The sequence below is a fragment of the Tympanuchus pallidicinctus genome, unplaced genomic scaffold (assembly GCF_026119805.1).
Source record: "Tympanuchus pallidicinctus isolate F22 unplaced genomic scaffold, pur_lepc_1.0 scaffold1, whole genome shotgun sequence".
In the NCBI taxonomy this organism is placed as follows: Eukaryota; Metazoa; Chordata; class Aves; order Galliformes; family Phasianidae; genus Tympanuchus; species Tympanuchus pallidicinctus.
This window is the reverse complement of record NW_026294618.1, coordinates 105303659-105330902: the sequence shown is the minus strand read 5'-3', so window position 1 is coordinate 105330902 and position 27244 is coordinate 105303659. Positions and strand designations below refer to the sequence as shown.

The 27244-nt window shown below is 44.3% G+C and overlaps 1 protein-coding gene and 1 long non-coding RNA gene across 2 annotated transcripts in view; both read right to left on the bottom strand.

Annotated features, from left to right (window-relative positions):
* KIZ (kizuna centrosomal protein) overlaps positions 1-20249 on the bottom strand; it is a 39459-nt gene extending 19210 nt beyond the window's left edge. Inside the window, exons 1-7 of the mRNA XM_052701380.1 lie at positions 20099-20249; positions 18463-18525; positions 16688-16844; positions 13042-13131; positions 8315-8822; positions 5821-5968; positions 2361-2592 (exon numbers count right to left, since the gene is read on the bottom strand). Coding sequence (XP_052557340.1) covers positions 2361-2592; positions 5821-5968; positions 8315-8822; positions 13042-13131; positions 16688-16844; positions 18463-18525; positions 20099-20196 — 1296 coding nt within the window. The 5' untranslated portion in view covers positions 20197-20249. The remainder of the gene's footprint in view (positions 1-2360; positions 2593-5820; positions 5969-8314; positions 8823-13041; positions 13132-16687; positions 16845-18462; positions 18526-20098) is intronic.
* Positions 20250-22539: 2290 nt separating this feature from the next.
* On the bottom strand, positions 22540-26431 carry LOC128089802 (uncharacterized). The gene is made up of 2 exons (XR_008210683.1): positions 26221-26431; positions 22540-22848 (listed from the first exon to the last, which is right to left on the bottom strand). It is a non-coding gene; the product is annotated as an uncharacterized LOC128089802 (long non-coding RNA).
* Between the last annotated feature and the right edge of the window lie 813 nt (positions 26432-27244).

Here is a 27244-nt window from a genome sequence, read left to right as displayed (position 1 = left end):
ACATTTAGGCTCATCTACACTTCACAGAGCAATCCGCTTGCAGGGTATTTCTGCTAGATGCTGAATTACCTCTGAGTTAAACCGCTGCTCGCGTGGGTACTGCGTTCTGCCTTCAAGTAACACAAACCTGGAATTTTTCTTTTAATCTCTAGGTTTTCTGGAAGCTGTGTTCTGTGCCTCACGTACCCACCGTAAGCACATGAGACTGAATAAAAGGTTTCCCTTTTCCCATTTCGGGTACAGCAGTAAGGCAAGTTAGCATGCATTGCCAGCAACAGCTGCAACAAAAACACCAGCGAGGTCAATGAATCTGACACCAGAAAATCCAATCTGACACCAGCTTCTGATGGACTTGAGATTTTAACCTGTATTGTCACAGCATGTTCCTCAAGTTCAGTCTCTCCTGTCAGGGTGCAAATCCTTGCAGCAGCTCCAGCCTGGCCTCTGTTAATTAAACATCCCTTTTGATGTCCTCAAAAAATTAAGCTGAAAGTAGATGCTTTTAGAGGGAGCTGAAATGAACTGAGTGTAATTATGGCCAAGTTATAAAGTTTTGGGGGCACTTTTTTTTGTCTTTGTTACTTATAGGGCACCCTTTCGTTTTCCTTCTGTACCACAAAGCATGGACCAGATTCTTTAAATCTACAAGCTTTTTGATCTTATTACCTGTTTAATAAATGAGCCAGCCTTCAGCAACATAGGCCAACATCTCAGAGATAATCCCAACTACTTTAACTTCATCTATCTGCACTTATCTGAGAAACTGGAGAGGTTTTGAGACCAAAACCAAGTGGGGCTCATAACAAAGGTTTTCCTTCCAGCATCCACCCCTCCTCATTAAGCCCATGTTCATTTGGGAGCACATCATGACAACTTTTCAATCTCAACTTGCACTGCTGCCATTCTGTGCTTGGAAATCAGGTGTTTCAATGTGGAAAATGCATCATAGAATTCCATTTAACTGAACAGATTTTCTTAAATGGAAAAGTAGATGTTGAAGGTATATGTGTGGGCCACAGTAATGTGTAGCACTAAGCAGATCATTACTGTATATTTACCCATAAAGCTTGTGTTACTAAGCTTTGACTTAGAACAAGTCTGTGTAGAAGATTTTAAACGTATGTATACATTTACCTGCCATCAGCAGGTATTTTTCTAATATTATTAAAACAAAAACATTCAAAAAATAGATTGGACTGCTTTGCTAATGTCTCACGAGAAACTAGAGGGCAGAAAAGTTTGGCAAATATTTTTGCACTGGTATTATTTCATATTTTATATACACATGTATGTATGTGTACATGCTTTTCTTTCTCCGTAAAGGGAATGCATCTCAGGATCACTTGGTTCTTCAGTGACCCACTTCCTCTGGAAACGAGCCCCTCATTCCTTTTGCACAGATGTAAAGAAGAAAACCTCCAACAAAAATTGAAGTTAGTTTATAAATGCCCAGTTAGAGTCTAAAAAGGACACACGTGCTGCTATCTGTAAAATGCTCAGCAGATTTAGCATACCAAACATAATTCTGTTTCTTTAAAAAGAAAAAACCCACTATCATTCATGATAAAAAGCTATTAAGCCACAGAGAAAGGCAGATGATATAAGCCTCACGATAAATTTGCACCATGACAAAATGCGTTAGCTTCTTAAATCAGCAACAGGCCCAAAGGGTGGAAAAGATGCTGCAAGGATCTTCGTGGGCTTCTTGTTCCGTGGGGAAAAGCCCTCAGACACACAGAAAATCTAGGTTCTCTCCACAGACACTTCTAGCCATCTCAAAGATGGATTAATGAGCACTACTCACTCATCCTCCCTGAGTACCCAGGTACTGGGCAGCATTCAGAGGCACAGGGCCTGCTTCGCTTTAACTGCATGTGCAATTTAGTCCCTTGGTGTCAGTTATTCAGATATTCATACATGTACATTTCTATAGATATACACAGATGCACAGGTATATGCATCTATGTTTATTTATTGCTCTCTACAACCTGAAAGGAGGCTGTGTGAGGCGGGGTCGGCCTCTGCTGGCAGGGAACGGCCATAGGACGAGAGGGGCTGGCCTCACGTTGTGCCAGGGGAGGTTCGGGTTGGCTGCTAGGAACAATTCCTTCTCCAGAAGTGATTCTGCACTGACACAGCTGCCCAGGGAGCGCTGGGGTCACCGGGAGGAGTCCCAGAGCCGTGGGATGTGGCACTGAGGGATGTGGGCAGCAGGCATGGTGGGGGTCAGCTGGGGCTGGACTGGATGATCTCAGTAGAATTACTATGGCTGGAGAAGACTAAGACTTACCAAACACACTGGGTACACTGGAAAGCCTCAGGACATCATCACAGAGGCTCCCCACACCTACAAAACTGACCTGGCTTCCTGGTGTCTCCTCGCCCGAATCCAGCGTGCTGTGTGACACAGCGGCCAGCTCCTCAGTGCACAGGTGCTCGTGCTCCTCCAGGAAGGCAGCGTGGCTCTTCAGCGAGGCCTGCAGTGTGGCCACATCCCACTGCTCGCCTGGCTTGGCTCTGGGGAGCTGACAGAGGACAGCTGCCTCACTGGCCTCCACGTCTTCTTTCAGACTGCCATCCTGGCTGCAGGAGCTGCAAAATAAAGCAGGTGAGAACTTTATTTAAAGCCCAAAGAGACAGCCAGAATAGGTATGGAGGTCAAGTCCACCTGCAGCCACTTCCTCAGTTGTCCCTTAAAATCCTCCAACGATTAGGTCTTTATGGGAACCCTACCTTAAGGGGTCTGAAATTTAAACAGGACTACAAAGCCCTTCCCAGCTTGTGCAATTAAGTGAACAGTGCCACAGACTGACAGCCAGGGTAACCTGGTCCTCCTTTTGTTAACAGGAGGGAGGTCAGTGACTTTTTTGCTCTTTTACCTCAAATATATTGTTTTCCCAGTTGTTACTCTGTACCCTGGCAAAGCATTATTAGCCTCTAAGCGGATGCTCTCCCTCCTGGAAATAAGAATTTACTGCATACGCGGAGAGCAGGGCTGCAAAAAGTGATACATTTAGGAACCAGCATTTGTTTGGCAGCACCTAGCATCAACTTCACTGCAAATCCCAATTTAGAGAAACAAACAAATGGAAAATGAACCATCAACAAAGCAACCCACAGACGTCTTTGTTTGTTAAGACTGAAGTCTTTTCCACATGTACTCCCTGTTCCCAGCTGAGGAGCCAGGCAACTCTTATATCCCCAGCCTTTTCTATCCAGCTGTTGGGAAATGGAATATTTCAAAGTCAAACAGAATATGCAGAAAAACCCTGAATGCCTCAGAAAAATGGTTAGTGAAATGATGCTGTAAATCACAAGGAGGTTCATGGTTGCAAACAGTAAGAGAGGAATCAGGATTTGGCTTTTTTTTATTTATATGTACTATACAGAGCCCATGAGCAAAGGAGACTGAGAAAGGCATGTTACGTTTTCCTACAGCGTGCTGTTTTCCTTTGATGATCAAACATCAGCTTCTTTATTCCAGCATTCCCTGCAGCATTTCCACGTCAGCTGCTCAGGACATCAGCACAGTGGAGCTAGACCTGTCGCTGAGCTCTGCAGCAGGGAGAACCAAAGCCCTGGGAACAGGAGTTCTCCATAGCAGGACAGAACAGGGCCTGAGAGAGTTTTTCCTGAACAAGCACCTGCACAACAACCCAAGTGCAGACTCCAGCAGTGAAGCAAAGCAGACTGAGCCTTTCCAAGGGTAGATCTGCCTGCTTTGTGCGGCACTTTCCAGCCCAGGCCTCCAGCAGCCCCGAGGAGCCCGGCTGCACCCAGGTTTTTGTGCAAAAGCCACCAGCTACACAGCCAGCCTCATTTTACCAACTAAAAGCTCTGCACGATTTTGTAATTACATTAAGATACAGCAGAAGTTTTGCTTTCTATCAGTCTGTTCAGCAACAGCCAACAATTAAGCGAGAGCCGCTCTGCATTGAGTGGAGTTTCCTAGACATCTGATCAGCTAAACAATGCCAGGGAGATCGCATACACAGTTAAACAGTGCTTTTTCTTCCCCCAAAGTCTTACAAAACCTGTATTTCAGCGGCCGGCTCATTTCCTATTGTTTCCCTCCCCCTGGGTGGTCTTTCCAGGGTGCCACTCGAGAGGGATACAATAATAAAAAGGGAAGGGGAAGGAAGGGACACCAGCATAAAGAAAAACAAAATGTATGACAATCTGCAGCAGGCTACGGATCAGAGGTCAGCAAACAAGAGGTCCTTCTCTTTTACAGGTTGCTTCCTGGAAACAGTCTGATTAAGCTGACAGCTTGAATTATGTGTTACATTTTGTAATGCACAATCCATCTGTGCTAAGTCCTCTTCAATGCAGCTGAAGCAGCACAGGCATAAGCTCTGCCTTTTTCCACCCCTTCAACACCGGCCTTAAAATAGTCATCATCTTTCTGCACGCTAATTCTCAGAGACCCTTTCCCCATCCATTTTTAAGCCCTGGAATAAAGGGCAGGGTACCCTGAGGAATGCCAAAAGGACAGAGCCCACCGGAGGGCTGAGGCAAAAGGCACGCAGCCCTGCAGGACTGATATCCATCGAGCTCTGCAGATGCAGCACAGGCTGTGGAGATGCCCCACGGCACAAACAGGCTTTGGTTGAGCCACCATTTTTAATAACTGTGATAGCAAAGTGGCATCACCCCACCAGGAGCTGTCAGCGAGCCTCACAGCCTGCACGGAGTGACCTTTCCCTGCAGCATCGCCTCTCTTTGGTTAGCAACCTGACAGTGTTATCAGGATTAGTGCTCCTCCAGCTGCTAAAGGCAGGCTGAAACTCAGTTTAAAAAAAAAAAAGTCTTGCCCTGTGGTAAAATACAACATACAAACACTTCCCAAGGGAAAAAAATAAAAACCAACTTCTTTTCCTTAAGCCTCAAAAAAAGACCTTGTTACAATGATGTCTCTGAAGTAAGGCACTTTCCCCAAGAACCTGGGACTCCCTGATACACAGCACAGATCTTGCTCGTTGCTGAGTGAGCTACAACATCCAAACTGCATCCATAGCAGTATATGTAAACGAAGCCCACACTCTAATTACTTGCAAACTTCTCCTCAAGACTTCCAGCTCATGAATTACTTTGCAAGACTCAGGCACACGCACTGAATTTCAAGTGCATTGGAACGAAGGACTTTGAAAGAACTTGTTACCAACTCAGCCACAGAGAGGCTACGTATCGCTCCTCGGCATCTTTCATGCCTGCCATTTCTGAAACTTTATCTGCATTTCAGTTTCCCATTGAAACAAATTTAAATTTGGATCTCTTCTGCAGATACACATAGCAGTGGAGATCACACTTTCATGGCCTTGAGAAACTAAGGTATTCAGCTTAGCATGATGTGAGAAGAGATACTCCCCATTCTGGTTTTAGTCATGCTCCAGAGATAAAGCGAACATAATTTCTCATAATTTAGCTGGCTTCAGGAGCACTGCACAGTATTTTTGTCAGCTCCTAAACAGCTAGGCATCACTAGCATCTACAGGGAGAGAACTAAAGATTAAATCACCACCACTTAGCTATGACTTCTCCAGCAAAGACAAGTACCCTGTGCAACTTCCCTGCAAAATGTTATGATTAACAGGTGTCACGCAAAAGAAAAACTGTGTGTAAGCTATTTAGATGTAAATGAGATGATGTTTCTGTAGCAAGCAGCCTGATGCAAATGTGAAATGATAAAGTTGCACAAGTGTATATTGGTGGCCATTAGTAGCTGCTCAACTAGCATCTCTTAAAACAGGGAGTGACAGTGAGATCAGTACCCACCAATAGGTGAACACAAATATAGGAAGAAGAGATGCAAGGACATACCTGTCAGGCACCGAGCTGCCCAAGGGCTCATCCTCTGCTGCACAGCAGCTGGGTGGCTGCAAAGAGGAGTTCTCTGCTGGGTGGGTGCTGCTGCTGCTGCTGCTGGCCTGGCTGGCTGCCTGCTGGGTGTTCAGGTTACATTGGGGTCCTGGAAAAACAAGTAATAACAAAATTACTCCCGGAACATTAGCAGAATCTGTATACTGTGATGTATGAAATTAAGACAAGATGAGCTACTCGGTGCACTCTCTCACCTCAAAGGTGTGAGCAAGCATCCCTCCACCTGGGATTGCACTGGGCTTCCCATGCCCCCCCCCAACATTCCGTGTCCTTCTGCACTTCCCTCGCAAGGGGGAGTTCAGGCAGACTCCAGCCATGCTCCCAAGCTTGGTTTGCAACCAGAGCTCAGGACCAGCAAAAACGAACCCTGCCATTAAAAATCACTACCCCAAAATTATCTCCTACCTCCCCAAATTGCCTTGGAAGAAGCAACGAAACAGACAAGCCTAAAAAGGTTGTTGTTGTTGTTGTTGTTGTTTTTTATGATAAAGCTTCAGAAAACTTTCCCTGTGTTGGGGAGAATAGGGTGGGAGACTGAGGGAGGGGAAATACACCCAGAGAGTACACACATTTCCTAAATCTTGCAGAAGAAACACACGCTTCAGTGGCTTTTAAAGTCAGCACATTAGTTACCTTCTCTAAAGGAGAAGAGTACAGACACTAACTGTGCCTAATAACAACATTTTCTCCTTAAATGACAAAAATTAAATGGACCAACTATTGCAGTAATAAATAAGCACTGCCACAGAAATCCCCAGTTTTCCATAAAAGATGCCCATGGGTTTGAAGGAAACAATATTCACAGCTACTGGTACTGCATCCAACACTTCAGCCCAACTCAGGCATGGGTTCCCTGAGGCCCCAGTTCTTGAGGGCTGTGACAAGTGGCAGCTTATGCCAGGACCTTCCAGCCCTGCACAAAGCCTGACAGCGGTGACAAGGGACAGCATCAGATGAAAGAAAACATCGGGAGAGAAGTTATTTAGGAATGGATAAAGAAATGGAAATATAATAATAATAAAGAAAAAAATTAAGAAAGGATGCCAGAAAAAATAAATCTACCAGAGATCATCTGGTGGAGATGCCAGCTATTGACTATAAAGAAAACCATGATCGTTACAGAATAGAAGTCCCTTCATGTTAGGGTTGCCACTGGTTTTTCCATTAGGAAAAGCTAATTTTTAGTATTTCCTATGTAGCTTGGAAAACTTAAAAGCTAGAAATTGCTGTATCAACTGGCAGGGCAGGGGAAGATATTCCTGCTAGGTCTTAAACAGAAAAAAGAAACAAAGGAAGAAACATTTACTTAGAGACAAATCTTTGTCAGTGTGATTTGAAGAACAAGTCTGTTAGCTTACTTGAAAGTAAAGCAGGAGAGAAAACATTCTGCCATGATAGCAAAAGAAAAGGTGAGATGGTAGGAAGCAGCCTTTAAGTGCAGCCTTCCATTCCCATACACGTGCAACCCAGCTGGAAGACAAGCATCACAACCCTCAGGAAAGCAGGAACAAGTCAGAACAAACAGCAGTTAATCTAGCCTCCTACATGGAAGTGCTGATTCTTGGTCCACATTTGCAAATCCAATTTTCAGAAGTGAACTACTCTGAATAAGCATTTGAAGAGTGAAATCGATCCAAAATAGAAGTTACCTATTTTGCCAGTAAAGTAAGCTGTCATTAAACCTCTTAAAAACAGGCTCAATCAACTTTGAGACAACTGCAGGCACAGCAGTCTTCACTTTCCTTCAGCTCTCAAATTAGACTTGGCCAACCCTCACATCAACTAGAAGAGCAGTGTGCCTTGGATGAATGAGGGACAAAGTTCTATTTTACAGAACAGTCATCCAGCAGGGCAGAGAGTACTCAGTAGGACCTCTCTCAAATTTGGAGTCCATCTTAAGCAGGCTGCCAGGACAAGGCAGCCTTGTAGGAGGCACTGCAGGACTGGCACCAGTGCAAAAGGCCCAGGTTCAGCTCTCGCTGCCAGTTTTCGCTTTGCACATCCCCATCCTCCTCCTCCTCCTCCTCTCCCCCACTTTGGTCTGCTCAGGCTGAAAAGCAAAAGCCTAAGACCTTGAAGATGGAGCATGGGATACTCAGCAGGTATTCTGCTGTTGGGGGTGAGCAAAGAGAGCAGGAGCCTCAAAACACCCCAGCTGAGGAATGAAAATCCAGCAGCTTTCATCCCCAGTGAGCCTTTGATGAAAAGCCTAGCAGGAAACAGCCAAGACAAAAAAAAAAAAAAAAAAAAAAAGGAGAAAAAGAAAGAAAAAAGAAAACAAATGAGAATTCTAATGTTCTTCAACCGAAGTGTAAGAGTTGAAGGAAAAAAAACCAAAAAACAAAAAAACAGCAGCTGTGTGCATGTGTGTGTTTAGGGAGAGCGTGTTTGGGGTGAGCTTGCTGCAGCACAGCGGAGCAGAAGTCCCACATACCAGAGGTGCTGGGCTCAGAGGCAGGTGCCCAGAGGACAGGCTGCTCACAGACTTCTTTGGCACTTGCTACCAGGTGCTCGTGGGTCACCACCTCGCCCATTGCTGTGTCCCTCGCTAAGTCAGCAGTCCTGCTCTGCACACTTCCTCCATCGGGTAACGTTGAGCAGAGTGCGGTGGAATTTTTCTGTTCTGTAAAATTCAAAAGACTGCTGTGCAAGCTGCTGTCTTGGCTTGGCATCTTCTCCCCCGTGGGGATACGTGACTTGCCACCTTGCTCATCACACTTATTGGTATGCTGCACGTCACCACCAGCTTGCATGAGATGCCCATCTGTCTCATCATCCTGCAAGGCTGTCAGTGTGCTGGGGAGGGCAGCGGACTGAGGGGGTTCCTGCTGCACACTGCAGGCAGACATGCAGTGGCCCACGAAGAATGGCAGTGGGTGATGCAAGCTTCTGGACACAGCTGTTTCAGCATGAATTCCAGCCTGCCTTGCAGCCTGTGGCATCTGGAAGACACAGGAGCAAGATGGTTAAAGAATCAAACAGGTAGCACACTGCACATGAAGCTTCTTGAGGATTGTGTGCTAGTTTCTGAAGGGATTTTTCTATAATATTAGTTTCCTTCATTGAAAACATGTTCTTTTGTCCATTTGCTTTCAAGTAAATTGAAGTAGTGAACACTCTTTCTGCAGAATTCTGCATCCCAATTTGCCAGCTTCTAGAGATCAGAAAAGGTGGAGCCAGTACATTTGGTACATGTTACCCCATCACAGCTGAAAATAAGCACAACTCATTGAAAGTATCTGCCAAAAAAGAGTCCTGCATATGGCTAATACTACAATAAGATGATGAGCGTCATCTCCCACACTGCAGGAAGTGTCAGCTGCCAGCAAGTTGGCACTTCATTCTGTGCATCCTTCTGTTGGACCAGCTGCAGAGCTGCTGCTGGAGTGCCAGATCCCACCTCTGACACTGCCCCTAGCCCTCTGTCATCCTGCAGAGCCCGCTGGTCACTGAATGCAGCCACTAAGAGTCACACTCCTTAGCCAACCCAAGCTTCACCACTCACTGCAGCCTAGTATTCGACTTTGCTTTCTACTTGTGTCATGCCCAGCAATGCTACCAGCAGTGGGACCAATCTGCACGGAGGAGCACCCTGCTTTGACCAGCACCAGCAAGAGATGCTCTTGGGCAAGAAGCATGGCAGAGATGACTCTTCTTGAGAAGGTGACAGGATAAGGAGAGTCTGAAATCTCCATCTGCCATCATTCGTCTATATATCCAGGTCTGCTCACTGCATATTAACATAGCAAGGAAGACTGAGGAAAACAAACAAACAAAAAACCACAGCCAAACAACAATGCGATTCATTGTCTTTTGTTCTTTCCTCCAGCTGACCCACACCCAACAGGAAGAACTGAGCTAACCACAAGTAGGTGGAATTGTATTTTCCACAAGACAACTTCGGGAACCAAGCAGAGACATTTCAAACAACACTTTCACTCAAGAACTCAGCTGAACTCGCATAAAAATCATTCCAACACTATAAATGCTCCACTTCTACACTCCTGTGTCTTGGCACTTTTCTTTTTTTACTCTTTGAAAGCTTACTCAACCAGAAAAAAAAAAAGAACAACAACAAAAAAAACTTAGAAGGAATTGCTGCCACCTCCAGAAGGTCACTGCCAGTTTATGCAAAGCCAAAATTAGCTACCACAGTGCCATTGTTCATACTAAGCACAGGTTGCTGTTCAGCTCCAAATCACGGCAGGGCAATTTACAGTCACCTCCACACCTCCCTCCTCTCTGTCTTGCTGGCTGACCTCCTCCTACCACACAAAGTCAGCTGCCAAGCCCAGCTTAAGGGAAACAAAGGCATCTTGTCTAGTGTGCGTCCGTTTCATTAAAAAGCTCAAATTGCACCTAACAAGAAGCAGAACAAAAAGCCATGAAGTTATTTTAAGAAGTAAAGGTTTGCTACTGAGATCAAGTTCACAGCTTATTCTATCATCACTGCTCTTGGATTCCTCCTAATTACTTCTGGGGGCTTGGACTTGCTGCTTTGAAACACATCTAGCAGGTATTGTGTGGATTTAGCAGCTCCTGAGTTTAGTGTTCCAAAACAAATGCAATTCAATCAGGTACAAGTGCTTTACAGAGCTTTAGCAGAAGTACATCTCCAGCAGGCTTCTTCTTGTTTACAGGGAAAAACAACAACTCTTCACTGCCTTTACGTCCTTGGAGCAACAGATAAAGTTGGCCTAGGTACAGCTTTTACCACCAGAAGCAAAACGTGTAGATGACCCACCTAAAACAGCAAACAAAACTATCAGTTTCGTGTCACTCCAGCTGGGAGCTGAACGAAATCTCTCACAAAGCACACTTACAGTACTCTTTCTGGCTGTGGAGTGGAGGGAACGTGCAGGCTCCCCACTTGTTCCTCCACTACCAATCTTTTTTTATCATTATTTAAGTACTTCGAAGAGAGTAAGGATGATTAAAAAAATCCCTCCCATCAGTTTGTGTAAGAAGGTAGTGCCTCTGCCTGGCAGTGACCACCTCAGCAAGCAAGGAGATGCTGAGCTAGAAACCTGCCTTTTCCAGACACAGAGCACTGCTCTCAGCTGGTTGTGCCCTTGGCCTACTGAAGGATGCTCAGCCACTCCGGTATTCTCAGGAGGTGTCCTATACCCAGCATCCAAAAGACACAGCATTCCTAAGAGGCACAAGACCAAGAATATCAAGAAATCATTTCCAATTTGAAATTGGACTTCACTGCACAAGGATATCAGAACCCCAAATTATACCAGTCTTTCAGCCAAGGATCCCTCCGATACAGCACCTCTCCTAGAATATGTAACATAGGGCTTCAAAATACTGGTGCTTAAATCCTTTTCAAGGAGAACCAAGGTTTTCCAGGTCATCTCTATTTAGGTATATGATTTCTGAGCTTAAGGATTCCCCCAGAATTTTGAAATCTAGAAGCATACCCAACAGCTCCGAAAAGAGCAAGCTATTCACACTGCTGCTTTAGGGCCAAGAGACCCTGACCTTCTCTAGAAAGTTGGCTCTGTAATTGTCCATCTTGGTCTCTAACACACTGCGCAGAGACCCTGAGCATCATCACCTGCTCACAAGCTGAGCTACCCAGCTGAACTTACCTACACACTTAAGAATGGAGATAAGAAGCAAGAAGTGGAGAGTGAAGGAAGTTCACCAACAAGATCACTGTAACTCAGTGTATGAATTTGGGTACACACCAAGTTCTCACACTGCCCACAATATTTTCAAAATCTAAGTTGTGCTGTGGCCTCTTGAAGTTCTAGTACTGATGTGAAAACAACTTTCCTACAGGTTAGAAATTACATCTCCCACACCAACCACTTCTAATTGCAGAATTATTCAAAACTGAACTCACCTTTTCACACGTCTGAATTAAAAACCTAATTCACAAACGGCTGGAGGCCTGCCTATATAGGTCAAGGTTGCTCAGGTTCATTGCTTTGTATATTACAGTTTAAAGAATGCTCTAAATTCAAGGTTTTTAACTTTTTAATCTATGGGCAAAACTTCCTATAAACTCAGATTAACGACTGCTAATGCACTGAAAAAAGAAAACTAAAAACCTTCCTCCTACTATAAAAACAAAATAGTGTGGCCTCTGTTTCTTTTCTGATAAGAGTCTTAAATACCAAACATTTAACTGCATAATAACGTTTACTGGCAGCCAGGCAGCCTGCTTAGCAGATATATAAAGCAGGTAAAAGGAGAAAAAGTTAATTTCTTGGCTGAATGATTCCATCGGTAGCTATAGGGCAAACTAGAAAGTCTTTTAGTAAAGTAGCAGTTGATTCTTCTATCAATCTGCAGCACACATACTCTTCCAAGGAATGCATTAAATATGAAAATCATATCCCGTTATCATCTGTTTCCAGCTTTCAGCCCAGTAAGCTTTTCTTAATGAATGCTGTAGCCTAAGGGACAAGCATGCTGTTGGCTTTTCTGAATAATGGAGTGATGCTACCATTTTTGCTTATTACAATATCGACTAGCTGAGGGGGTTTCACACATAGTCACAAGTGACTACTCTTGCCAGCATGCTCCAAGTTATTACAAGATGTTTTTAGACATTTCATCTAAAAGAGCTTTACTGCTTTTAGTGAAGAAAACAGCTATGGTCTTGAACTGTATCATTTATATGGAGATAGGAGGAGGGATTAGAAGCCTGCATTACTGCAGATATATAGCAGAATATATTTAAGTATTCCTTGTCAGTCTTTTTGTCTGTTACTTAGATAGGCAATCTCTTTTTGCTTCTTCTGAGAAAAGGTCAGAACACAAAATTATAAATACACCACGAGAATCAATAGCTGCATTTTTTAAATTACTGTTCATTAAGAACATTTCCTGCTTGGTCAATACCCTTCACACATTATTCAGCACACAAATTATAAAGACCGACACAAAGACAACGATGAACACTCCGAGTTCCTCTTCCTTTTTAATTCTAGCTCTTTGATTGAAATAATTGCACTTTTTACTCAGGTTCTCTACTTCACTCAGGCTCTAAACAATATTTCACACTACAGCTGACAGCACAAAATCCCCACGTAAAGGCTGCTTAGCAGCGCCTGCCTCTTAACACAGTCGCTCAGTGGAAAGAACATTAGGGGAATAACACACATTTTTATCTCCCCCCTTCCACCACCACCACTCCCACATTACCTGCTCACTGCAGCCTTCTTCCTTGTCACCTTGTGCCAAGCCACCCTCTCGAAACAACAGCCCACTTTTAATTTCTCTTCCACACCGTACCTAAAGGTGAACAAATCATTACGTTACATGGAAGGCCAAAAGAACAAAGCACAGATGAGCAAACATTGCTTTGCAAACTGCGTACTGAGCATCCTTTTTCACTTGTTTTCACCCCCCTGAGCAAATGGCAAGGCTTGTGAATAAAAAAAATAACTGCTGGAGATTGCAGATCATTACTCATTCATCTAACAGTCTACAGGACAGCAATAACTTGTTGACTCATGTTACAAAACCAAATTCTGACTGAGTACATCCAATTACTCCCGCTCTATCAGACAACTGCATCAAATGAAATTCAGAATTTGGGTTGTGTACAGCACCCTGCAACTCACGGAGCCGTTTTAAGGAAAAATACATGGCAGATGTTATGAAGAGCAACGCAGCATGAGAGGCAACTTGCTGTCGTGTTGCTAACAAACAACTGCATAAAACGTCCTCACCTCCACTACATTGTTTAATTGACCAAACGTAATGCATTCATAGTAGGACTACTGCTTAAAAGCCAGGCACATGCAGCACCTATAATTAATCCTGTTTGTTCGTAATTGTAAACACCAATAACAAGTTACACTGGTACTGAATGAAAGCACTTCAATACCTATTCTGCATCAGGTAATATGCATGAAGATAAATCTTCAGAACAATTAACTTAGCCAGCCTTGCACTTCATTCCAACTGTGCACTCAGCAAGCCTTACTTTCCAGGTAACGAGAGCTGCTCATAAAATCATAAACATAAACTTCTAAGGAACAGAAATCGATGACAAGAGAACTAAAGATGCCCAAAAGAAACTCAAATGTAAGCCCTGGATTTTCCTGAAAGCTTACGTGATTTTACACAGACGCCTAAAAATTACTGAACAAACTGCAGGCATACAAATGGGAAAAAAATAAAAATAAAATAAAATAAAATAAAAAATCACCAAATCTCTCACAACTAAGTTTTTTTTTCCCCCTCAGCCACAGCACATAATAAATTGTATAAATAGTCATGGTAAAGCACTCCTAAGGAGTGCTATAAAAAAACAAACAAACAAACAAAAAAGGTAATTCCTGTCAGTGCACTTCCACAATAGATTAAATGATGACATGCTTCATAATTCTTCAATAATCCACAACGAGAGGGCTTTTCATAACTGCAGCACAGAAGGTTTGTAATCAGTGCTTTGTTCAGCAGCTCAGAGGAGAATAAGCCTGAACTAGGAAAAATAAAATAGATGGTGCAGAAGCAGCAACATGGAAGCCCTGAATGAAAACACTGTGTGTAGATCAGCCCAGGGCACAACTGGGACTCACACCAGCACAACCTATTGAAGAGTGAAAGGCAAACTAGTAGGCATTAGGGCTGTTCAAGAAGAAAAAAAATTAAGAAAAGGGAAAAAGAAGATCTAACATCAAGGTATTCCCAGCCTCACAAAAAAAGCAGCACAGAGGACTCGCATGCCCACACCTGGGACAGTCTATAAACTGTACATTAGCAAGCTGAAGCTAGGAAATTGTTCCCCAAACCCAGCAGGCAAGGGAAGTTAGCAGACAACGGCTGGGAGGTACTGGGCAAGGCAGTTATGAATGTGGTATGCAGCCGTGGGGTTTGGGAGAGCAGAAATCAGTCAGCACCATGGGAGAGAGCTACACCTTCCTTACTGCCAGCAGCAGGGAGGGCAGCTATCACAGCCCCAGGTCACCTCTTCTGTACACTGAAGTCAACAATGACACAAAAGTGACCTTCTGAACCAGAAACCCAAGTGCAAAGCCAATGGTGTTTTAAAGGAGCGTTAATCAACACAAGAAGTTCTCATGGCCCCTTCTCTAAACGCATTCCAGAGGAAGCATTAAAAATTATTACAACCATAAAAATCTTCCATACAAAGGGAGAAAATAGATTGGGGCTATTTACTTTAAGATGAACAGGGTTAATACATTGCATTAGGACTAACATGGGCCAACTACTCAATCTACTTAACGCAAAAACAAGGTTTCCTGAAATCAGAGACAACTAACTTAAAGCAGAAATATTTTCTTAACCACAGTACAAAGTTTCTCTGTAGGATTTATCACATTATACTGGCATGACAAAGCTTATATTTAAAGAGGAGTCAACACTCCATTAACACAATATCAATAAAGATTTGTCCAAAGAGCAGACTCACATCTCAAGCTGCACATTTATCTATTGAAATGAACTTTTCTAAGAACTGCATACGCAGGCTGCCTTCCTTTTGCTGCAACGCAACGAGTGAAAGCCAAACCAGACAGCAAGTAAGAAAAAAATAAAGCATGCTGCTGCTGCTGCATCCCTACTTCAGGTTAAGCTCTAATAGTACTTCCAAAAATATTAAGAGAAGTTCCAAAGAATATTTAAAGGGAGATGTGCCAGTGCAATCTGAACACGGGCTTTTTAGATAGCCCCTTTTAAAAGGATCGTAGTCTACATTTTGCTATCTCAGGTGAAGCTGTATGGATCCCTGAATGGGAACAGAAGGAAAATGGTACACTAGGATAAGGCTGTTCCAGTTTGAATTCAAAGTGCACTTCAGAGAAGTCATCACAACTGAATTGTAGACAGCCACCCAATATTGTGTCAGCATCAAACGGGGGCTTAAAACACCTCACCTGTTTCCTCTCCTCCTTTATTCTAGCAAACTTAAAAAGAGAAAAAATAACCCACCTGCAGCTGCATGAATACCCCTGCCAAATGCTTTTAAAGAATGCTACTTCTCTTAGCAAGAGGATAGAACACTTCTTTCCCAGTAAATGTTTTAACTTTCAGCTCTCCAAAATCTGACTCCATCCATCAATGGCATATCATCTTCCCATTTTTAAACCTAAGATCACTTCCAATCCACATTATCTTGCAACATCCCATATTATTCCTTGGTAAAGTGACACAAAATATCAATACTTCAATTATACAAGGTGATGAAACGCTCCTTGAATTTTACTTCACCAACCCAGAAAAAAGTTCAGCATTTTTCAGCTCTGAAAGCAAATGAACCACATCTGTTTACATACAAAACTATTAAAAGACCTGAGTGATGCAACGGTTTGCTGGAAGAAGCTCTTTTTCTTACCACTGTTCAAGTATTGCCACTTAACTGTTTAGTAAATAGAACCAATAGCGAATTGTTGTAGATCTGCTTCAGCCCAAAGAGTTCCAACAGGGTAATTTGTTTTAACAGGAGAGTCAGTGACACCTCTGTTGATGAAAACAGTGTGATGAGCAGCAGTAAAATTAGCTGCGACTACTTAGGGCAATCACACCAGCAAGATTAGAAACATATCCTGAAATAACTTCAAGGAAGATGCATTAGGATTGCTGTAAGTAATAAAATTATATTTTACTAAGGGTTTTATAACAAAGTCTCTATGAAAACGTTGCAACTCGAGGTCTTTTTCTGACCTAACCTAGATAATGTTAATGATAACTCCCAAACATTGGCACTTAGAGCACTCTAAAATACAGGATGAAGTTAGACCAACATCCTGATGTACAAAATAGACAAAACCAGTTCAGCAACCCCCGTAGTAACATATTAGTAAGTCTTCTAGAAAGTTACTTCCATCTTCTCAATCAGCTCTGAACTCGAAGCTTTCATCTGAGCCTCAAACTCGTTGAATTCATTTAAGAACGCCTGATTTCGTAGAAGAGCTTTTTTTTGTCGCTCATTTACTTCTTCCAAGTACTTTTTCAGCTTCACATATTTTAGTTTCATTCTAAGGGGGAAAAAGAAAGTGTACTTAAACAGCAGGAAATTAAAACCAACACATCTATCACAGTTTTCTTCAGACACATACATAAATTCTGGCACAGGAACTGCCTGAGTGCCAAAGCTATTCAACAAACTGTATAACCTACAGTTTAAACACAACTTTTGCTTCAAAAGGATAAATATATATACTTAAAACTTAAATAAGTCTGCTTGGAATTAATGCAATATGTCTAAAATGAAAGTGGCATTTAGAAGAATGCATACGGCGAGTCAAACAGTGAATTAAGGCTGCCAGCCTAAATCCGTGCTGCTCCAGGTGGTGCGCCTCACTCCAAGCCTTCCTTCTTTCATTGTGCTGATACCACCTGCTCTGCACCTACACAGCAAACTGGGCCAAGAGCAATCCAGGTGGAAATCCACCTCGACCATTTCTCACCCACCCAAACAAACAGATTCACTTTCAAAATCCATTGGATTCAAATAAGCAACTCCGAAAATAAAGCGCCGTATGTAGCCCCACTTGCTCAGACTTTTTTCTTGTATTTACATTCTGACATTAACCTAAAGGCCCTCTTTCAGAAGAGCATTCCCTGAGGGATTCTGCCATAATTGCACCTAACCATCGTTCATTTGAGCCACAACTGAAAAGCCACTTCTGTGAACTTTACAAAACACACTTGAGGAAAAAACAAAAAACCCAAGGCACTACAAACAAGAATGCCTGAAATTCTGCTCCTCTCTAGAATTCCAGATGCCTTTCCCAGCATCTTAGGAGACTTCCATCCACGCAGCACCACAGTCACTGTTTCAAAGACACAATATGCCCCTTTCATAATCTTTTCTTTTAAAAATAGATCTACGTTGCAATACCTCTCAAGCTCATAACCCCCTCAGAGCTACTCAGGAGAGCTAGGATCTTTTGATGCCCATATGCTCACTGGAGAGCTATCAGTTCCAGAAACTGCTAGCCTTCTGTCTAAGCTGCGTGAGACAGGAATTTCGTGGCTTATGTGTAAAAAAAAGGAGAGGAAGAAGGGAGAAGCTTTGAGATAAATGCAATTATTAAGAGAAGCAAACACAATATATTAATTTGAATGGGTAATGTGGGACATGTCTGCTGCTTTAATGGTTTAGTCTTTCTCAAAAGGGCTGTCACCAGCAATGCTTATAACCTGGCACATGTTATATACAACTGTGTCCAGATAAGGCATCTGAATTTCTGAACATCCAGTCCAGATGCACAGCCAGCATACCACATGGCTATTTAAGCTTTTCTTAATTCCAGACTGCATGTGTAACTTGCATTAAATAGACAATGTAGAAACAATCCAGGGAGCAAAATTAGAACCCAGAATATCCTTTAGCACTTCCTAAAACTTTCAGGTATCCTGTGACATGTTAACGACAGCACAGAGCACTAGGAAGGAAACACCTTCTATATTTCACACTACAGTGACTCCACAAACACTGCACAAAACTAAAATGCATGCCAGATGTTAAGATAGTAACATTCAGTATTAGCAGAATAAGGTAGCTATGTTAACATAAGTGACTTCACCAGTAACTGAAGTCTTAGTAACTAAAATAAAACAACCAATGAAAAGTTTTGAAATCAGGCTTACAGGTATGCATCAGAACTTTTGTATTCTAGCAGTTTCCTTTCCAATTCTAGTCTTCTGGTTTCACTAGAAGAAAACATACGATATATGATAAGACACAATTATTTTATAACTTAAACACCCAAAACACATGTGGACATAGGCCCATGGGGAGGACCAGGCTGCTTAGGAAAAAAAACTCTGTTTTCAGAAGGAGAAAAGAATAGCAGTGATAATAACCACAATCCATTCCTGAAAGCAAGAAACCATCCCATGAGCAAAAATTAGCAACTGATAAGTCAATGGCTCCCAGTAAATTTGAATTATAAACCCTGCAACAATCAAAGCAAGTTCTTTAAGTTTGTTTTTGTGTTAAAAATGATCACAGATTTGTTCTGGGTAGGAAGGCTGTACATGTGAGAGTGACATGGACAGGGCTGTATGCACCCACGTGGCTAGGCATGCTTTTCCATGTATCTGTGCTGCCTACAAACGAGTTCATGTCACAGCCACACACATCCACCTCCTCCCAGCTGCCCCGCACAGAGGAAAGCCTTCCTCCTCTGCAGCCTGTGAGATCAAGGCATCCATTTTACCCATCTGATCCTGCCACTGTCTGAAGCAAGATTACGTTTTCATGTCATGTATGCAATTTAAAAGCCACGCTTCATCTGGGATCTCATCCTTTCAATTTCCTTTTACATGATGGACAGCTAAGCAAAAGCAGATTTCAAGATCTTGTTTTTACACTTCTAGAAGTAATTTTCATGACTCGATGAAGAACACTGCGATATCCTGATGGATGTAAAAGTCAGCAGATGCCATTGGCGTCTCTCCTATTTCTCATTCTCCAGCACCACAGGCAGCACGTTGCTAGTTCATGAAGGATTGCTTCCTTTCTCCCATCATGCTTTGCCAGCATCCTGCTCACAGGTCTGTCCTGAATCTCAGAATGGCCTGGCTCGGAAGGGACCTCAAGGATCACCAAGCTCCAACCCCCCTGCCACAGGCAAGGCCACCAACCTCCATATCTCAGACTAGACCAGGCTGCCTGGGGCCCCATCCAACCTGGCCTTGAACACCTCCAGGGATGTAACTAGTCTAGAAGAGCCCAGCTTCCCACGAATTTATATTCATCATCTTCACGAACTCCAAGCCTTCTGTATCCTGCAGCTCTGACTGAATCTGGCCAATAATTTCAAATTATTAGGAGATACTCTGGGTGCATACACACCTCATTTCACTGGGAAATTAGAACAAGAAGAAAAGCTTTTTCACAGAGTACATGCAAAATTAACAAAAACAGGCAAAGGATTAAAAAAGTCATTAATTAGCTCCGCTGCTGGCATTGCATCACATATTTTCTCATGAGCGAGCAATACAGACACAAGCAAGCAGACAGGCAGCACCTGAGTACATAATGCAGACCTTGTCTAGCAGGAAGATAAAGAAATATAAGAACTGTCACACGAGAGCCTCTCAGCATTTGAGTACCAGCGTTATAAACGCCTGGAACGGCCAACCGGGAGAAGAGGCCGAGCCCACAGCCTGCCTCCAGGAACTCGCAGAGCGCATCGAGCTCCTCTCCTCCACACCAAACAATCCCAGCTCGTTCTCCCCGCCACCCAAACCCAGCGCTCCGAGCCTCACGACCCCTCACCTCTCTCGGAGGCACCGCAGGAGGCCGCCCAGCCGCTGGCCGCGTGGCGGGGAGCTCTCGGGGCACGGCCCGCCCGCCGCCCGGCCCGCTCCGCTCATGCCGCGCTGTTTACGGCCGTGACCAACGCAACGGCTCCCGCCCTGCCCCGCGCCGCCCGCCCGCCCCGCCCCGGAAGGCCGCGCTGCGCTGTGCGGATGGGGGGGAGCGCGGTTGTGTTGTGTGGAGAGCGGGGAGCGGGGAGCGTAGGAGCGGAGCGCGTGGAGCTGCCCCGCCAGAGGCGCCCAGCGCAGCCCAGCCCCCCTGTGCGAGCGCGCCCTGAAAGCAAATACGTGTCATTCACAGCGCAGCGCCGTTCCGCACTTCCACAAGAGACAACAGACAAAACGTAGGGCTGCCTTTGCCTCAATTCCCAAAGCGGCACAGTTTACCCCGGCATGTGTTTTACCCCCTGCCTCAGCCGCCGCTTCTCAGTGTGGGGTTTCAGCGCTCCAAGCGGCGCGGCCCCTTGGCTGCTTGGAAATAATAAGGTTTTTATAGCAGCTTCGTAGTTAAATCGTTTTCTTTCTTTTTTTTTTTTTAAAGTCCCCGGTAAGAGCTCGCATTGCTAATATCTACGTCAAAGTCAATAATCTCCCCTCTGACACCGAGGTGAGGCACTAAAAACTTGCTGTTTACAAATGTCAGCCATGAAACGCCCTGTCAGCCTGACACATACTTTGAATGCATCGCTGATTGTCAGTGCAGAAAACTGTCAAATGCTACATGGCATTTGAACAAGAAAACACTTTCATATACTACAATTTTGTTATTTTTCAAAACAGGCAAAGAATTTGGCTTTGTCAAACCCGTACCGGTGACATACCAGGCTCGGTTCTGGAAGACTAAACAGCTTTTGAAAATATTTGCGCTTGCTAAAATAATATCAAAACTTTCAAACCCTTCTATTGCAATCAGAAGCTGCGAGCGTATATTATATTTACATACTGGAAAATGTTATTCCCCAACCGAGACTTCCAGGTCTCAGCTGGATGGAATCAGCCGTCCGGCCTGGGAGGAGGGACCTGTAGGACCGCACGGTTTGTCTCAGACTGTGTCAGCCCTGCTGATGTTCTATTTGTGACCCAACGCCAAGCAAACGTGAGGCCAGGGGTCCTGAGGAGCTGTCGCCTGGTCACTCCAATATATTTCCCATTTTATGCCCCTTGACCATTTATTCCATGGGTGCAGGGTTGTGCTCGCGTCCTCTGAGGCTTTGTAAGTCAGTTCTGTGATGAGATCCTCCGTGCTGACACTGATGGGCTCATAATTGACTGAAGAATAATCTTATTACTCCCATCCCTGATAACTCACGTCAGTACCCCGTCCCTGAAAGCCTACAAAGAGAAGTGTTTTGTTTGTGCTCTCCCTTTAGTACTTAACACTTCTTTTAGATTGTTTTAATTTAATTTTAATGTAATCTGATAAGAGCTGTAAAACTGTCAAAGAAATCTGTCTCGTTCTGTCTTATTAAATGCACTTTGAATGAAATGACGGGTTTTTTTCCCCAATAGCTGCCAAATGAAGGTATCTCTCAATTCAAACGAAGGGATTGATGTGCACTAATCTTACAGCTTTATCCATCATTTCTAATTTAGGAAGGAAGCCATGTGTGCTTTTAGCATCCCGCTCTCCCCTGGAGAGTTAGCAGCACCCTGAAAGGTGCAGGCTGTACCTCACTGCAGCAATCATCTGGCTGCGGGATCTCAGTTCTTCACCACCATCCTGTCAGTTCAGTCAAAGCACAGCAGCCCAGAGGTTTTGTTTGATTTCACTGCAAGGGGATTTGCAGAAAGCCAGCAATGTTCTGAAAAGGGGTTTTTCCTCTGTGCTCTGCCTTGGTTTCTGAAGCAGCTGTACATTTGACTGAGGCTTGCCCACAAGCCAGAAAAGAATTGAATATATTTTCTTTTTCTTTTTTTTTTTTTCAATTAGATTTATAATGCAGGCCCTGGTAGCTATGTAAAAGGCATACAAAAAATTTGCATAATGCCCATATACGTCTTTTTGTTAATGAATCAAGTCCCAAATGAAGAGCACTAATAATACATTAGTAATCAAAGAGCAAATAACACCAGCAAACATATCTCGGCAGAGCAGTTGTGTGGATCCATTTCTGACTGCCAGTGTCAACGCGTGGAAGCAGTAATTAACATGTTGAATTTAATGTTTAAATTTTAATAAATTTAAATGTAATAAAACGCTTTTATTGAACGTTGCAGTTCCTTGAAACCTATTATTCCCCATGTCTGATGCATAAATAGAAAAGACATTGTCTTACTGAAGAGCACAGTGTTTGCTGCCAGCAGGACAGGTGAAATGAGTTCCTCCAGCAAGAACTTGTTAACACGGGAGCCACTGATAACACCTGATTCAATACCAAACTTAAGAACAAGAATACAGTGTTTAAAGCCATACAGTGTTTATTAAGAATGTAAGGGCCTTATCCAGAGCCTGTTGAAATCATTGAAAGTCTCTAGTAATGTTGTCGTCAGTGGACCAGAAGGGATCCTGTATGTCCAGCCCTTCTCTGGCTGCTCCAAGGCCATGAGTCTGAGAGGGTATCGGGGCGATCTGGGGTCTCAGTGATTCACAGTCGCTGCTGTTTGAGATGTAGACGTGAGGAATTAACCAGCAGCTTCTAGTCTCCATTGAAGTGGCTGCTTTTGTCTGAAGAGGGACGAGTAGATTGGCAGTGCTGAGCTCTCCCGTCCCTGGAGAAATAAGAACTGAATTTAGGTTTTCTGAGATGTGAGACGCGAGGCTGAATTTGAGCCGGACCACTCAGAGCAAGCCATCAGAGGGCTCGAGTCCTGCCTGACCTTACATCATCTGCCTGCTTTACACCACGGAGCGCCCTGTGCAAACACTACTTTGAATTCTGTTGCTCCCACTGAAACAATGCTGATGTCCTTCTGTGCAGATCTTATGCCTCAGTAGGACGGGAGACTGCACCTGAGAGTGTTCCTATCAATGGGAGCACCCTGCCTCTCTTTCAGAGCCTGCTCCTTGGTGCCAAGGCGAGTTGGTTCTGTATTGTTGCCCAGATCCTCTCTCTGGAAAACAGCAGTGCTGTGAGCACATTCCCCTCCTGCCTGCCGCCTGTCCCACTTCTACTCCAGAAATCACAAAAAAATTGAAAGGAGGATATAAAACAAGCGAGAAATTCTTTCAACTGAACGTGATAACATTTCCCTTTTAGCACCGCATTTGAGAGAGATCTGTTCTGAAGAGTTGCTTTCCATGTTGGCAGGGATGAGGCATTTAGGTAAGGTGAAAAGACTGAAGATCCAAAACTCCCGGCTCAAAGGGAGAATGCCTGGCCCATTGTCTGGTGTGATTAATGAAGCCTTTTGCATAGCGAGATAATGTGATGTGTGCTGAGTGTGGAATGCTACTGCACAGCAGAAATATCAGCAGTATGAATAATATTCGGCGCGATAACGACATCAATAAGCTAATCTATGTATTACTGGATTCGGCTCCAAAATGCCTCAAATGATATTTGTTTATTTCATAATTGCCAGCCACTTTGATGCACTTGTCGTCAGGTTCAACAAGTGCTCCAGGCTACAAGGGCCTGAAACAAAGGGAGGCACTTGGATGAGGTCTGCAGTTTGGGATGATGGAGGAGAAGTTCTGTGGCTGCTCCTCACCGCTGCCCCAGGCAGCGAGGTGCTGCTCTCTGCATGGGTTTACAAACACAGCCTCTCTCTCAAGGTCTGCCATAAACCAAAATGCTTAAACCCTCTTAAAAGACGTTTCTATTTCAGCGTGAGCATTTGGGAGTCGTCGGCGACTTTAAGACAAAAACTGAGCACGTCAGCAAACAGCACGCACGGAAAATCAGTATGTTCCCTCGTGCTGGAGTGATGTTCAGATCAGAACTGCATTCTGGTGATGGTGTGGTCACTGTCTCTCCCCCTTCTGTTTTTCCCTCTGCACGAGGTGTGGAACTGCATGTGGACCCTGTGAATTGCTAGAGCAGCAGAGCTGCTCTGAACGTCACCTAGGGTGACAGCTCTACGCCGTCTCCCTAATTTCTCTCTTTGAAATCCAGTTTTGAGAAGACACAGTATTTTTCACTCTCATGCTGGTTTTCTGCTATTTATTATTTTTCCCCTCCGTCCCGTATGGGGATGAATGAAATGATCCTTACATAGAAAGCATTCATTCATTCGAAAAGCAGAACAAGTGTAGGACTGTTAAATTAATTAAACTGTGTCTGCTCAGAGCTCAGCATCACCGGGCCCTGCCCTCTGCACTCCATTTTCTCGCGTGCAACAGTAAAAAATCACATCAACTCTCAGCAGGTACCCGAAGCAGAGGCCCTCAAAAAAACCTTGAGAACAGACTGAGAATATTCCAACGGTGTGTTCTGGGCTGAAAGTAATTTTAGAGCTCTCTCCAAGTAGTAGAAGGGGTAACCAGGTAGGATGTGTGAATAGTAAGGGTCTGCCTCGCTGGGCTGACTTACAAGCTTGAAGTCCAACGTGCTTTGCCTGGGGGTAGATGTGCACAGCGCTGATGGGGACACTCATGTCCCACAGCAGCAAACTTTGCAAGGAGCAAGCCTTTGTTCTCCCTCCATATGTAAAACCCTGCTCCCTTTTTTGGCTTTTTTTTTTTTTTTTTTTTTTTGCAGAAAAATGAACCCAGAACTCACGTGCATCAGTCACCATCCGGCTAAACCCTTTTCTCACATCCTAAGGATTACATCCCTGCTTGTTATTTCCAAAAATGACTTAAAAGGGAAAGCGAGCGTTTCACGAACCTACACATTTTCCTACAGGGATTGTGGATTAATTAGTATTTTTTTTTTTTTTCAATAAAAAGAAGCGTGGAATCAAACAAACAAATAAACAAACAAACAAAAAGTTCAAGGCAACTTCGTAACCTCTTCAAGGGCAACACCCCGACGGTTTAATCGCAATTGTGCGACCATTCATAGGAGAGATAGGGAGCTGGAAACCTCGCAGTGCCCCGGGCAATCTCTCCGGGACCCCCATCGGCACCCCCAGGGCTGCTTTCTGCAGCAGGGGACGAGCGGAATGGATGCTGAGCCGAGCAAAGCATATGAATTTTTTTTTTTTAAAGCATATGCTAAAAGAAAAAAAAAAAAAAAAAAAAAAAAAGAGAGAGAGAGAAGGAAAAGGAAAAGAAGTAAATAAAGAAAAGAAAAGCAACCAAACAACTCTAAAAAACTCTCAGTCCTGAAAAAGAAAAGAAAAAGAAAAAGAAAAAGAAAAAGAAAAAGAAAAAGAAAAAGAAAAAGAAAAAGAAACATAGAAAGAAAGGAAAAAAGAAAGGAAAAAAGAAAGAAAGGAAAAAAGAAAGGAAAAAAGAAAGGAAAAAAGAAAGGAAAAAAGAAAGGAAAAAAGAAAGGAAAAAAGAAAGAAAGCCTGCACCAGAAAATCGACTCGAGGGTAATTTTCGGGAGCGACGGCAAAACCGCCTCCCGCACCTCCGGTCCTAAAGGCTGTCGGGGTAGCAGAGCCGCGAGCATTTTAATCCCATCTGTTGTAATGGTGATTACCGAAAGAGGAAAGAAACCAACGAAAGAAACCCCCCGAGCCGCGGGCGGGGGCTGAGGCGGCGCGGCGGTGCGGCGCGGTGCGGGCAGAGCGGGCTCGGCAGCGCCCGGGGCAGCGGCTCAGGTAGGTCCCTGGTCCCTTCAATCCTCCTCTTCCCTGGGAACCGTGTTTAGCGCTTTTTTTTTTTTTTTTTCCCCTCCTTTTAATTTTTTTTTCCCCCTTCCCCTCCTGCTTCCCTTCACTCCCCCCTCTCCCCTCTTTTTTTTTTTTTTTTTTAATTTCCTTTCTCCGACATTCCCCAGCAGCGATTTCATTCGGGCGTCTTTTAGCTTTCGGGCAGCGCGGCCGCAGCGAACGCAGCCAGCGAAAGGGATGCTCCCACTCCTTTAAACCCCGACTATTTCTGCCGCTGGGCAGAGGCGTTGCGGGAAAGGACGAGCGGCTTAACCCTGCCGTTCTCGCACCGAGACGCTCACGGGCGCACGGCTGGGATGGGGAAACGGAGCCCAGGGGCCGCTCTCCTCGACCACCCCTTTCCCCCCCGCCGCTTACCTGGGCACCGCGCAGCTCCGGGGCCGTGTCCGGCTGCAGGAGGAGCTCGGGCAGCGTGGGGGAGCCGCAGGATTCCTTTGGTAACGAGCGAATAGTAGCAAAAAAACAACAGCAAAAAAAAACCAAACAACCAGTTAGGATGTTGCCTAAGCTTCCCTGCGCATCCCAGCCGGGCGGTAGGGATGAGCACCTCGGGGTTTTCACGCCGCGGACCCCCCGGGCATCACCGCCGGCACCCCCCCCCCCCCCCCCCCCACCCGGTGCCGGCAGCCCCCGGTTAGGCCGGGACCGGGCTGTAATGGCGATATCATCAGGAGCCAATTACCTTTTCAGAGCGTTCGCTTCTCCTCACGGACACTGTTATTTGAGAAATAGGATCATTTGATTTCATATTGCACTAAATAACACCCAGCCGTCTCAAATTGCCAGCTTCTTAAAAGCCACCCATTGGAATAAATTGCAGAGCGACTCCTTTGGCTCTGGCTTCTTCTTCTCTCTCTCTCTCTTTTTTTTTTTCTTAATTTTGTTTTGTTTTATTCCCCCTTCCCTACGTAAGCCGTGGAGCAGAGAGCCGGGCCCGGTAATTCCTATCCGGATTGCTAAACCCGACGGGCGCTGCTTTGTGCCCATTCTTCCTCCTTGCTTCTTTTCCCATTGCCACTTTCTTTTCTCTTTTTTCCTTCCCTTAATATATTTTCTAAAATTTATCCACTTTTTCTTTTTTTTTTTTTTTTTATTTCCCCCTTCTTTCTTTCTTTCTTTCTTTCTTTTTTTCTTTCTTTCCTTTTTTTTTTTTTTTTTAATATTTTTAAACCTTTCTCCCTCTATTACCTTTCACTCATTAAATGTGAGATAAACGAAACCAGCCGGGAAGGCGAGCCAGCGCAGGCCGGGATGTTGGGATTGCTTTATTACTCTTAAGATTTTCCTTCCTTAAGGCCAGTTTATTATCGTTCTGCTCAAACGGAAGCTTCGGGAGACCCCGGCTGGGCTCCTCCCGTGGCGAACCGGCCTCAGGAAAGCC